Source organism: Tursiops truncatus, chromosome 7 (genome assembly GCF_011762595.2).
Source record: "Tursiops truncatus isolate mTurTru1 chromosome 7, mTurTru1.mat.Y, whole genome shotgun sequence".
Taxonomy (NCBI): domain Eukaryota; kingdom Metazoa; phylum Chordata; class Mammalia; order Artiodactyla; family Delphinidae; genus Tursiops; species Tursiops truncatus.
In genome coordinates, this window is record NC_047040.1 from 26,324,735 (window position 1) to 26,339,340 (window position 14,606).

Below are 14,606 nucleotides of genomic sequence, written 5' to 3' on the forward strand. Positions count from 1 at the left end.
CTGACCACTGTGTCCCTATTCCTAACATAACCACTGTTCCACTGTGAGTTAAATGCCTGTGTTTGTAATAGAGAAAAATGCATGAGCCAACATTTGCATATTTAACCAATTTGATTGAGATGCCTCCATTTGTTGAGATATAATATGGACAAATTTAACTTTGTCAGTAACTGCAACCAGCCAAGCTTTTTCAAACCCCTCTTTCCTGTTGGGGAGTAAGTTACCTTAAGGATGCTTTCATAACTTTTTCTCAGTCATTGTTTCATAACTGTAAGCCCTTTTTACTCACTAAAATCATCTCATTCTGCTTATTTAAACATGTCTTCTTCATTTTTAAGCCTAAGTGTTCCCCTCCCACCACAGGCTTGTGGAAGTGGGGAGGGAGGGGTTGGGAGAGGAGGATTGTTTTCTCTTTCACAAGTACCTTCCTTTCAGAGTTAGGACTCTCTACCTACTGATGTATAGCCTGGTGGTAGCAATTGTTAGGTTTTTGTTTTCTTGTTTGTAGATATTGGTTGCCTCCAGAGATTAGAGGTAGGGGCTATATACCCTCTCAGCTACTCAGCTATCACCTTACCACTGAGTAAATGAAGGCACAAGCAGTTAACCAAACTCTACCAAATGTACAAACATTAGGAAGAAGACACACACACACACACACACACACACACACACACACACACACACACAATTGGTCCTCTGCCCTGTTCTTGTGGCTCAGAGAAAGCCACATCATCCTTTGACCCTTCTTAGATCTTACTCATCAAACGGTGCTAGAGCCCGTACCATCTCCCAGATGTCCCACCCATCTTCACCACTCATTCCACCAGTGAGATCCATTTTCTAACATTCCTTACTACACTTATTATCAAATCCTCTGGTGTAAATTTTGATAAAGTTATTTGAAGTGCCAAGTCTCTCTGAATGTTGACTCCTTGCTAGAATACTTCAAATATAACCAATCACTCCAGGGATATGATTTTTGATACTTCAAATGCTTATTAACCATTCTTAGTATATAAAGTTAAATAATATACATACACAGGCATCGTTTATACGTAACTACTTTAAAAATACATTTTTAAATCAGAAGGGACCATTCATTTTATAGATGAGAAATTTAAAGTATAGCAATTAAATAGCATGTTTAGTGTCATAAACTACCCGGTGACAAGGTCATTTTTTTGGTAAGGCTAATGTCCTTTCATTACTACTCTTTTCCAGAAATGCCCTGACTCTACCCCCCATACTTTTATAGTATACCAATATCATTTTGTCCAGTTTCACAAAAAATTAAATTGTTTTAATAATTTAAATGGTCTCACATTGAATTTATAGAATAATTGAAGGATAATTGGGATATGCTTTCAAAATTTCATGAAAAATGTATGTGATGAAAAATGTAGAATAGCAAGGACATTTTCCCTATTTCCTGCCTCCCCCGACCAAAAAAAAAAAAAAGGTTCATTCTCAGAGTTCAGACTGCAAGTACAGTTGCGTCCCTGAGCTCTTATCCCTCTGTGAGCTCCACCTACTTTCTGGTTCCCTGGTACTTCCCTTGTTGGTTCTCTGGATAGAAATCTGAGGCTTTGGTTATCCTACTCAGGCACACAGTTCCCACGAATGTGCCTGCATCTTGGGAGTCAAGTGATGGGGAGGCTAGAAGGAGAAGTGAGGCAATGGGCCTTCCCTCACCCCCTCACCCCTGGGACCACAGCCCCTCCAGTTAATGAGGACAGGTCCCTCCCTCAGAGTTTTGGCTCCTGTTGCCTTGGCTTCTGCTGCCACCATGAGATTGCTTGTGGCCTAGGGAGTGAAAGAACAGAAAAATGCAAATAAAGAAAAATGAGGTGTTTTACCCACTCTCTCTGATATTAAGAGTTCCCCTTCCTGGAGATAAAACTAAAGGGCTGGGGCTTCCCTGGCGGCGCAGTGGTTGAGAGTCCGCCTGCCGATGCAGGGGACACGGGTTCGTGCCCCGGTCCGGGAAGATCCCACATGCCACGGAGCGGCTGGGCCCGTGAGCCATGGCCACTGAGCCTGCGCGCCCGGAGCCTGTGCTCCGCAACGGGAGAGGCCACAGCAGTGAGAGGCCCGCGTACCGCAAAAAAAAAACCTAAAGGGCTCTTGCCGGGACTGTCTCCGTCAGCACTTTGATGCCCACTTCCAGGTTTCAGGCGGCACTGAGTTCAGGCCAGGGGGGAAAATGTGGTAAACTCACCACTGATTTGGCAGTACTTCAGATTCTGGTCATCCCCATTCTGCCAGCTACTGGTTAGTTTTCAGGGTTCTCAGTAGCAGCTTCACACATTCTCTCTAGGTTTTGGAGCTACACATACTGACTGCGAGAGACAGGTTGGCATATGCTTAGTTACTCCACCTGACCTGGAACCAGAACCGAAAACAACTTTTTTTTTTTGAGAAGTTTAACTGAGTCTATCAATAGGGAGCTAATAAATTATAATACATTCATTCAGTGGAATACTGTACAACTGTGATAAAGAATGAGATCACTCTGTATGTAATGCAGAGGAATGGTTGTCGAGATGTATTGTTAAATAACAAAGCCACAAAACACTTGGGGAAATATGTTTATAAATAAGTATATGTATTCGTATATGTGCATACAATAGTTCTAGGAATATATAAGATACTGGTAATCCTGGTTATTTCCAAAGAGAAGGAGTAATAGCTGGGAGACCGACTGATCCCTTTGTGCTGTCGGTATGTGCTACCGTTTGTGGTAACTCAGGCTGCTATACAAACACTTCAGCTAGGCCAGATGACATATTTAAGAAATAAGCAAGGGGATAACTAGGGTACAGCAGGCATTTCATTTTATGGAAATAGGCCCTTTGAGTGTTGCCTTAGTCCTTTCCTCAGACTGAATGTTATAATAGCCAGTGGGTCTTGGCTTCTCTGACCGCAACTGCTGGTCTCAGAGCATGCCTCCTTGAGGGGCTAGGGAGGCTGCAGGTGGTCCCAGCCACACTCATGTATTCCTTCATTCTTTGGACTTCTTATTTGTCAGTTCCATTGTGGGCTGAAGAAAAGAAATGTAGTTGATGGTTCATCTTTGAACCCTGATTATTACCCTTTGTGGTCTGGCCCAGCCCTCTTAGTATTTAAAGTATAACAATATATAGGTTATAATATGTAAGTATATTTAAATATTTTATATATTTTATTATTATATGTTTAAAATAATATAATAATTCCATATATGTGTATATATATAACTATATATATATTTGTGTGTGTTGTTTTAAACATATCATTTTTTAAGTATATATCTCTGCCTGGTCCCTTTTACATTATCTTAAGCATGTATTTTTATTCCCAGGCTAATTCACCTAAATAAGATTGATCCCCATGCTCCAAATGAAATGCTCTATGGACGAATGGGCTACATCTGTGCTCTTCTCTTTGTGAATAAGAACTTTGGAGTGGAAAAGATTCCTCAAAGCCATATTCAGCAGGTACTGCGTTTTTGTGCTTTTTGGAGTCTTTTTAGGATCCCACCTACTACCTGCCTAAACTATTGGTTTTGTTTCCCTGGTTGGCACATCCCAGGTAGCTGGAAGGTAAGGTGTATCTTAACCTCTGAAGGTCAGGCATGATCAGAGAACCAGCAGCTTCACTTGGAGTGCTGCTGGAAACTGTATAGAGAGTGACTTGGACTAAGAAGTCCAGCTGCTCCATTTGAGAGTTTAGAGGCCATTCAGAGGAAAATACGGGCCAGATTTCACCTCCAAGGTGCAGGTGTTCCTCTCGTATCTGAAGGAGCTTTGCTTTCCTTTGACAGGTGAATTCTTGTGAGCTGTAGTAGAAAGAGTTCAAAATCTTCCAGACTCTCCCTCTTTTAGGCAGAATAATCCCATGTGCTTCTCTGAGTACAGAAGCAAACTGTGCCCGTCCATGTCCATCAGGTGGTGTCGAATTTGCCATGTTCTCCAGTGCCTCTTAGCAAAAAGTTCCTTGGCGCCATTCTCGTTCTTTCCTTATTTTGGTCAATTTCTCCCTGCAGATTTGTGAAACAGTCTTAACCTCTGGAGAAGACCTAGCTAGAAAGAGAAACTTCACAGGAAGGACTCCACTGTTGTATGAATGGTACCAAGAATATTACGTGGGGGCCGCTCATGGCCTGGCAGGAATTTATTACTACCTGATGCAGGTAAGAGGGGATGATGATGGAGCTAGAATGTGACTGTACTATCTAGGGTGAGAAGACAGGTGCTTCAGCTCTATTTTTTCATTCTGCCAACCACTGCATCACTCTCCTGGTAATCACCTGGCCTAGGTAAACAGGGACAGTGCTTGTGAAAGTGCATTTAAAGTGTGTAAACATAAAAGCCAGTGTGCTTTGAGATGATTGATTTGTAGGTGAGCACACTTGCCCCACCTCACGCCGCTTGTGCAGACTAAAGTGTTTTGACCTATTCTTTTAGATGAAGTGCCTTCTGCTCTGCTCTTCTCTCAGCAGATGCCTTGAATTAGTATTATCCACACTATAAGGCACAACCCATTGAAACAAATTTCAGGAGTAAGAACAAAATCAGTAGAAAACAAAGGAGGATATGCTGCCTAAAGCTCAGTTAGAGAGCAAAACTAAGGAGCCTTTTCGGTGGATTTTGTGTAACTTACCTGAAAAATAGCTGAATATGCCATGCTCAACGGTTCTTCGGATCTAAAACTATTGGGGGACATCAGCCAAAGCCAAGTAGACTAAGGGCAAATAGAGTTTACTGCATCAAGCATAACCCGGAAAGGGAGGTCAGAAGAGGGCTTCTCATGAGAGCATCATTTCCAGGGGCTTGTTTAACTCTCCTTAAGGAGAAATCGGCACTTTGTGTAAGAATAAGAATTCATGGGAAAAGAATATTGAATTTTTAATGATGGTAAAGGTGCCCCCCTCAACTTCCCAAAGTACAATGTGGCATAAAGAAAAGTGTTTCATTGATATGTTCCACAAGAGTGGTTGGATATAAATACCAGTAGCTGGTTGAGTAGCTGGCTATAATAATGCAAAATCAACATCAGACCTATCCTCTCCCTATAACTAAACAAGGACAACAAAGCTGAAAAACAGGGTTATTATTGCTTTTCAATGCAGAGTCACTGAATGTTAGTGGCAGTAGGAGACCAGCTCTTGTATTTATTCTGCACTTCTCAATTCAGAGTTTTATAATTAGGGGTTTTGACAATTCAGACTTAAATTCCTTTACTTTTCTGGCACACTCCCTTGTTGGCTCTCTATTTCCAGAAGTAAATATAGATTCTTGAAAGTTTTGGGGAAAGAAGAAAAACCTTGAAGTTTCAAGGTGAATTAGAATCACACATGTTAATGACTGGATGGCCTCATGACCTTTCTTTGAAGCAGATCATCAGGTGTCTTACCCTCTGCCTCCATGTGTTGGTTGTAGTAAGAAACCTGGAAACCCAAGTATTGAATTTTCCATTTGCACATAATTATCTATTTGAAATGATTTAATTTTTAATCCTAAAAGTACATTCTGGTAGGTGCCTATGTATCAACATAAAACATTATTTTTAGGCCATTTTGGATAACTTCTGCAAGTTTGAGGAGAATCCAGTCATTCAACTCTAGAGTTTTAAACTGAGCTTGAACAATATTCTTTGGGTAAAGTGAAATCTAAATGTGCCCTAAAGAACTTCGTTGCGTGTTCGGTATCTGTGAGCGCCTTATGGTCGGTATCTCCTCGTTCCCTGCCGCCTCTGCCTGTGCTTCACAGCACTGCCTCCCTCTCATCTCAGGTGCTCGCCCCCTGCCTGGCAAAGACAAGACTGAGTTTGTTGTTTAAAGAAGTGTGAGGTGCATTGAATTAAGACCAGGACCAAAAGGAGAAACTAAAAATTGTATCAAAATGAAGGCTCATATGCCATATGGCAACGAGTCCTATAAATCCATACATTGTTGTATCAAAATAATCCTTCATAGGTATCAGTCCCAGATCTTTTGCAGAAAGGCTTAATCTAGAGTCACACCAATGCGGGATCTAGATCCCAGGTCTCCCAACTTGTTAGCATCCTCTCCTATTGGAAATATCACCTATCACTTCTCTAGATGCAAGTTGTGCCTGGTTTGTCTAATGCATCTCTTTGTGGTCTTTAAAGTGTATTTAAGGTATCAGAACCTTAGGAAACTTCTCATACACTCACATTCTTAAGCATTGGCTTTGGAAAATTATTCATATGTATATAGATAACAATAAATATCGAAAAATAATACGTACATAAGGCTCCAAGTATTAACTGATAGCCTAATTTTAGTTTGGACCAATAGGTAAAAAAATTGGATGGAATCCAGAACCTCTTAATGACTTCCAGTTCATTTTGGTCATGTTTTCCTTCTTATTTAAAACTCATCCCTGAGCCTTAGGAAGGTCTGTTTGTTTCCGCAGAACTGATAATTCCCTTTCTTGTTTTTAGCCCAGCCTTCAAGTGAGCCATGGGAAGTTACATAGTTTGGTCAAGCCCAGTGTAGACTATGTCTGCCAGCTGAAATTCCCTTCCGGCAATTACCCTCCTTGTGTGGACGATACTCGGGATCTGCTAGTCCACTGGTGCCACGGTTCTCCCGGGGTAATCTACATGCTCATTCAGGCCTATAAGGTACCGTGAATTTTCTCGTTTTTAGAAATAAATTGGAAAACATAATATAAAATTCTATAATTTAAATTAGTTTTCCGTATAATTCTTGAACAATATATAGACAAACCATTTGTTGGACCTAAAATCACTTTGCTGTATAGATTATAATTCATTTTCACAGTATCCATCTGTACCACAGCACGCATTATTTCATAGAACAGGGGACTGCTTCACGGACAGGTAGAGGAGCCAAGATTAGCATCAGTGGCAGAGCCAAGATAAATATCCCAGGAGCTCAATTAAAAATAGAAAGAATCTCCTTGGGCATTGCTGGTGGGATGTAAAATGGTAAAGCTACTGTAGAAAGCAGTTTGGCGGTTCCTCAAAAAATGAAACACAATTAACATATGATCCAGCAGTTCCACTCCTAGGTATATATACCCAAAAGAAGTAGAAACAAGGTTTCAAACAGATACTTGTACAGCAGTGTTCCACAGCAGCATTATTCACAGTAGCCAGAAAGTAGAAACAATCCAAGTGTCCATCAACAGATGAATGGATGGACAAAATATGGTGGATACATACAATGGAATATTATTTAGCCATAAAAAAGAATTAACTTCTGATCCATACTACAACATGCATGAACCTTGTAAACATTATGCCAAGCGAAGTAAGCCATATCCAAAAGGACAAATACTGTAGGATTCCACTTATATGATGTGATGGTTAACACGAGGTATCTAGAACAGGCAAATTCATAGAGAGTAGAATAAAAGTTACTAGGGGCTGGGAGGGTGAGAATTATTGCTTAATGGGTACGAAGTTTCTGTTTGGAATGTTGAAAAAATTTTGGCAATAGATAATGGTGATGGTTATACAACATTGGGAATGTAATTAATACCACTGAATGGTCCACTTTAAATGGTTAAGATGGTAACTTTTATATCTGTATTTTACCATAATTTTAAAAATTCAAGTATCACTTCTAAAAAGCATGCTATGACAGAGCCATAATCGAAGAAGAAAAGGTTTTTCTTTGAGGGGGAAAAAATGGAAGTAAACCAAGATATCTATGTTCATTGGTGCCCGTTCTACAAATTACAAACCTGTAGACTCTAAATAGGGACTGGCATCTCATGGCCTACGTAAGCGTTTAGTATATCAGATTTTGCCTTCAGGAAGCTAAATATAATGCACAAACTTTTAAACTGTCTTATTCTACTTCTCTGCTGCAATGAGATATTAAAAATGTCAGGAATTCCCAAGCGGTCCAGTGGTTGGGACTCCATCCTTCCACTCTAGGGGGCACAGGTTCCATCCCTGGTCAGGGAACTAAGATGCCACAAGCCATGCAGTGTGACCAAAAGTAATAATAATAATAATAATAATAATATTTTTAAACCTTTGATCAAGATATAGGAGGCCACAATAGATTGTTAAGACGTATCTATTTTTCTGAAAAGTATAGTGTTTTATAATCAAATCAGTTTTTGTAATCAATTTGATAAACAGTTTCTTCTCCAGTGTATAAAGAAACTTTCTAGTAGTGAAGGGTATCATTGTTAGAGAAAAGACAGTGTTTATTCTTTGGAAATTGACTAACGATAACAGCAAGTTGCAAGTAAATAAGGCTACTTCACCAATAACACCCGCACACGCAAACATACATACATATAAAACTTACACCATGCAGACAAGGTCATGCCCAGTTATGTATTTAAAAACAAAAAAAAAACCTAGTGAATTCTTGTAATTTGTCCCCACTGATAAAACACATCTCTCTGTCTCTGTATTCCTACCCTTCCTTGCCGAGGCACCTCCCTGTCTCCTCCCTTACCCTGTCTCCCTTTCTCTCCTATCAGGAAGGAAGGTCAGTGGAGGTTTCTTTTCTATCCCTTGTAATAAAACTATGTCCCTTGACTCTGCAGGTGTTCAAAGAGGAACGGTATCTCAATGATGCCTATCAGTGTGCTGATGTGATCTGGCAGTATGGCTTGCTGAAGAAGGGGTACGGGCTGTGCCACGGCGCTGCAGGGAATGCCTACGCCTTCCTGTCGCTGTACAACCTCACGCAGGACATGAAGTACCTGTACAGGGCCTGTAAGGTAGGAGTCAGAACCGCTGAACAGAACGCACCTTTGCACAGGAGGCTGTAGAAGTGTCTCTAGTTAATCTGATTTAATTCATTTATGTTTTTACACCATAAGTCTATAGAACAAACACAGTTTAAGAAAAACCTTCAAAAGCTATTCAGTTGGTCATTTGTAGAGATGTGGATGGACCTAGAGAGTGTCATACAGAGTGAAGTAAGTCAGAAAGAGAAAAGCAAATATCATATAATAACGCATATATGTGGAATCTAGAAAAATGGTACAGACGATCGTATTTGCAAGGCAGAAATAGAGACACAGACGTAGAGAACAAATGGGTACCAAGGGGGGAAGGGGGGGTGGGAGGAATTGGGAGACTGGAATTGACACATATACATTATTGATACTATGTATAAAATAGACAACTGATGGGAACATGCTGTATAGCACAGGGAACTCTACCTAATGCACTGTGGTAACCTAAATGGGAGGGAAGTCCAAAAGGGAGGGGATATCTGTATGTGTGTGGCTGATTCATTTTGTTGTGCAGTGGAGGCTAACACGACATTGTAAAGCAACCATACTCCAATAAAAATTTTTTAAAAAGGAAAAGAAAAGAAAATGAGAGAAGAGGGCATTGGTGGGGCAGTTCTATAAACAGGACTGCCTTAGTTAGTTATTTAGAACTTTGGACTACCCATGTGTCATTAAATGTTTTGCTGTGGAAGAAAAAAATTTTTAATCAAAAAATAAAAATTTAAAAAGCTATTCAGTTGAATTAGCTTTTTTTTTTTTTTTTAAAGGACATAAATCTACTCAGCAGCATTTGTGGTGGGGTTGGAAGAGTGCTGGGAGATGTAAGGCGGTTTTGTTCCTCTCTTTCTTCTCTGATAACCTTGGAGATGGCTCAGACAGCTCATTAAATTCCTCCCATGCTTCATTCGTACTCTCTTTTAGACCGTCCATTTCTCTGCATCAGCCCCTTTCTCTGCCTTGAAGATAGTTTTTGACTTTTCAGAGTAAATGTTAGAGACAATCTCTGTCAACTTTTAGGGGTCTCTAGAAGAAATCACTTCAGTAATTTAACTTGGTCTCATTTTCAGTTCGCTGAATGGTGCTTAGATTATGGAGAACACGGATGCAGAACACCAGACACCCCCTTCTCCCTCTTTGAAGGTATTTTTCACACGTTACTTACTTGCCTTATAATATCAGCATCTGCTTCTCTGCTTAGTAATTAATGTATCTTAATTTGAGTTTTGTCAACAAATTAATTTCATAGTTATTTCTTAAACTGCTTCTTTATTTCCTAATACAATAACTCAGTATTAAAAATCAGTTTTTTTATGGACCACCATGGACCCAATAGTAGTAGTTATTATGGTGACTACTGTTTATGGAGCCAGGCACATGCTGGGCATTTTGCAGATGTTTTATCATAAATCATCGCAGCAAAAATATACATTATTCCTCATGTCACAGATGAGGTTCCTGAGGCTCAGACAGGTAAATGGGGCCACGGTGAAGGAGCTCACATATGGTAACTGGCAGGGCCATGCCTTGAACTTGTCTGGCTCCGCTTTCCCTCCTGTCTTCCACCTGGGTAAAGAGGCTGAGCCTCTCACTCGTGATCTTGTCTAACAAGCTGCAACATATATAAACAGGTGCCCACTTCATTTAAATCATTTAAGTTAATATCATAATGTCGTTTATGCTGCAAAATGAAGCCAGTCTATAATACATTCATCATTTGGTGTAATAACTTGTGCCTCTTTCTTTTCCTTCAGGAATGGCTGGAACAATTTATTTCTTGGCTGACCTCCTAGTGCCCAAGAAAGCCAGGTTTCCTGCATTTGAACTGTAAGAGGAAAGTCCCCCCAGTGCAACTCACTGCATGAGCCTTTCTGTATATCATACCTGGGCTAAAGCAACAATAGAGTCAAACTGTGTACTTGATTTAGTTGATTTTTTTTTTTCAGAATATGTCTTTAATTCAGTTCCTTTTTTATTATTTACTTTTATTTTAAAATATCCAGGGAAATCTAAATTAACTTCAGTTTATCCTAAAGGGAGGACAGGTGATATATGTACAGTATTTTGAGGGCATATATGCATATATTTCAGAACTTGGAGGCAGTCGTATTCTTACTAAAGCTTATGAATATAACCGTCTGTTACAGTTCTAAAAATGTTTAAAACAACTAAATGTAGATAAATACATGCTTATCGCTGGATATTGACCTCCACCTCTTCCCTTTAGTATTTTTTTTTATGACAGTTTTATGACTTTGCTTTTCTCTAAGTGGTTGATAATGAAAGGGGACAAAAATATAACTATATGCTTCCAGGGCAAAAATTGCAAGAGTTGCCAACTGGGCTAGGGACCTAAACACCCTTTTTCAAATTCACAATGCTCATTTAAACTAGAGATAAACATACTTTCAAATTTGCCTCTTCTTGTTAGTAGAGCATCCAGGCTCTATAATCCAACATCTTTATCGAAAACTTCTGAAATGTGATGGTCATTGTATGAAAATTCTGATTTGAAAGTTATTTCAAGATAAGCTAACAAAAAGTTTGTTTTCTCCAAATAAGCTAGTATGTTTTGGAACTACTTATGTATATTTGTTTCTTCTTTGGGATTAGTGTAAGATCGGGAAATGAGATTTCTGTGTGTAAATATATTATGACCTAGGATTTGAGTCCACCCTTTCTGACTGACCTTCTAAATTCTGATTTGTGTTTTACTTACTTTGCAATGACTATGCTTTATAAAGCGTTGGCTGCTTGGTACAAGCCATAAGATGTTTTCCTTCCTATCTATCTAGATGTTGATCTTTTCACTAAATAGTAGAGCATTCTACTTGTTTAAAAAGGGGGGGAGGGCTGCTATATTGCAAAATCGCTAAGCTTTCCATAGAAATGCTGGTTCCTGAGAAGGTATTATCCAGTGATTATTCTTAGAACAAATGGCTTTTGTCCCTTTGCATAGCCTAGGCTTTAACACTCATCCATTTCTGAGCCCTCAGGATCGGGTACTGATAAGGTAGGTGAGGAATCCCTGGTGCTTCAAATTCTGTACAAGTGTTTTGACTCATCAGCTCCCATTCCTCCTCCTTCCATTGCTGACTTTCCCAGGCTTGTTTTGTCTTTTCTATGTATTTTGACTGATTTTGAAACATTTTGCCGCTTTTAAGAAAACAGGCTCTAAGAATTTTTAATGTGCCTATTTCACAGCTTTCTCGGTCACAAAAACATGCTCTTTTTATTGGAACTTTGAACCAAATCCCCACTGAGTATATGTTGGTTCCTGTGGATAGCAATCCCCTATTCTTTTCCATTTAGCACCAAAATAGCTAATATTATTGGCAATTGCCTGACCCTTTAAAGGCTACTGACAGTAGGATCTAAAACACAGCCCACTGCTCAGTTCCCAGGATTAGCTTATTCCTCTGTGACTCATGCTAGTCAGGGACAACCTTGTGCCTCTCAGATTTTGAAGTGTTGCTGGCAAGCTGTGTGCAAGCTGTGCCTTTCTCGTGAACATTTCACATGAACAGTGTCAGCATCCACAGGAAAGCTAACCTGCCTTTGGATGGGTGTCCAGCTTGAAAGAATAGACCCCGTTTGGTTTAAATGTCTTACTGTACTGTACCTGCACTTTTAGCTACTATAGTTACTAACCAAGGGAAAAAGAACAAAACACTTTCTCTTAACCAGAGGAGACTGATCACAGTGCTTCAGCAAACATCTTAATTTAACCCCAGGAAGACATCAAGGCAGGGAGAAGAACGTTTTGAATAAGATTCTTATTCCTATTGGGATCGCTGTTTAGCTCCTGCCATCCCTTAACAAATTTATCAATGCAAACACAAGTCAGTTTTCATTGTTTACTTTAGCTTTGTAAGTTATTAAACTGGCAGGATTTTATATTTGTGCCATTGTTTGTTTTATTTATGTTTAAGAGCTCAGAACGTTTGATAGGATTTTAAACTCAGGCAAAGGCTATAAAACTCAGACTAATACCCTAACACCATGGTAGAAACTGAAATTTTTACACTAGTTTCTTAGTTTTGAAAGGAAGAGGCATCATTTCAGCTCTATTTCTGTTACATCATTTTTCCCTCAGATATTTTTCTTTTTGTTAGAAAACAGAACAAGATGAAAAACTGTGCAAAATTGCTTCCCAGAAAACTCAGAAATATCTTTTATCTCCATGTAAAGACTAGGTAGTGAAACCTTAAAACCTTGTCAAGCAGTATTCATTTATCCTGTCGTGTGTTTCTATGAACGTCACGATCAGTTATTTACGTCAATCCTATTGGTCCCATCAAGAAGTCAGTCTTTAATCCTTAGAGTCGTTTGACCCTCTTTCATCTTTGATGTCACTTCCAATTATTTGGCATCAAAAGCCTTCACGGTAGGTAGAGTTTTAGGTAAAAGCGGCCGTTTTCTGTCTTATTACAACTTCCCCGCATAACTTGAGAGGTATACTTTGCTCATAAGTCCTCAGGTTAATTGGTGTCTAATCTTATAATGCCCTGCCTTCTCTTGACTGAGTTTGAAATACAAAACGTGAAGAGTAAACATTAATTCATCTACTCCTTTGGCTACTTGAACTCATCTATAATCCTTTGTTATCCATACTCAATTCTGACTTCACCGCTGCTCCCCCTAAATAGGTCAGAGCACCCCACTTCTGTATTGTTAAGCTGTAGAAGAACTGTTTCTCTCCTACAGGTACAAAACAAAGTAGGATATTCAGGGATCCTACGCCAATGTTATATTGCCATTTATTGGAAAGGGCTGGAATTGTATGTATTTCTGTGTTCCGTAAAGGATTTGACTTAACTGCTTCTCAATAAAATTTTATTAGGACCATATATTGTCACGTGCTTCTTGTTTGCTTTGGTTTAAACTTAAGAAATATATTTCTTCAATGGCTTTTTCTTTATGCGCTCATTCCCTAGGGTTTGTCCCTGACTTTTTCTTCTTTGTTGGGTCAAACAAGATTTGAAGTACTTCATGAAGGTAAAAATTTATTAGAGGAAAATATTTAAAAATCTGATCATTATAGAATTAGGAAGAATCTACTAGGCTTCAAGCAAAGCAGTATATCAACCAGCTCATACATATGAGAATCCACTCTGAGGTTAGTAACTAAAGGTCTCATTCTAGAAATCGATTTCCCTGCTGACCAGTTCTGAAAGGAACTTTGACTAGAGGGGGAGATTAAATGGGACATAATTATAAAGTGTATGTGCAGATGTTGGAAAGGAGTTCTGCTGAATCCCCTGGCATGACTGTACTACTTCTTCTTTTCATGACACAGCTATTCAGTGTCACTTAGCACACCAAAATTTGCCAAATTATAAAATACTTGTTTCCATCCCCATATTACATTTTGTCCCCTGGTACATATGATTAAAATGCCTTTCATTCCCCTTGTCAATGGTTTGAATGACTCACAACACTAAGGATAAATGCACAGTTAATTTTATTTTGCTCCTTTGAGTAAAGGTATAGATGATGGCATCACATCTTTAGATGTGGGCAAGGGGGTGTGGAGAGGACAGTGCTTTGTAGAGGCCACCCAGAAACCCCAGAGTGATGCTTGGAGCATTCTCCCTAACTCTCCACAAGATGACATTTCAATTGGTAAGGACAGCTAGCTCTGTTCTCAGGTTTACCATTCCCCGGCTCATCTTCTACCAGAAGAAAAATAATGACAAGCACTTTAAGTTGCACCACAGTTGTAACCTCATGAGCAAACAAAACTTGAAGAAGTAGTTCATCTCCTGCGACTTACCTATAGTAGTTTATTTTTTCCTAAACTTTGCATTAGAAAAGGCCTTTGCCTCCCTGCTTCTCATACTCTCTGAATAGAATAATAATTGTTGT

The 14,606-nt window shown here is 39.3% G+C and overlaps 1 protein-coding gene across 2 annotated transcripts in view; it reads left to right on the top strand.

The window, feature by feature from the left end:
• LANCL1 (LanC like glutathione S-transferase 1) overlaps positions 1 to 13,586 on the top strand; it is a 44,049-nt gene extending 30,463 nt beyond the window's left edge. For both annotated transcript variants that reach the window (XM_019938988.3, XM_019938987.3), the window contains exons 5-10: positions 3,344 to 3,479; positions 4,028 to 4,174; positions 6,451 to 6,633; positions 8,544 to 8,720; positions 9,809 to 9,881; positions 10,493 to 13,586. In XM_019938988.3, coding sequence (XP_019794547.1) covers positions 3,344 to 3,479; positions 4,028 to 4,174; positions 6,451 to 6,633; positions 8,544 to 8,720; positions 9,809 to 9,881; positions 10,493 to 10,569 — 793 coding nt within the window. In that variant the 3' untranslated portion in view covers positions 10,570 to 13,586. The remainder of the gene's footprint in view (positions 1 to 3,343; positions 3,480 to 4,027; positions 4,175 to 6,450; positions 6,634 to 8,543; positions 8,721 to 9,808; positions 9,882 to 10,492) is intronic.
• Positions 13,587 to 14,606: the final 1,020 nt, after the last annotated feature.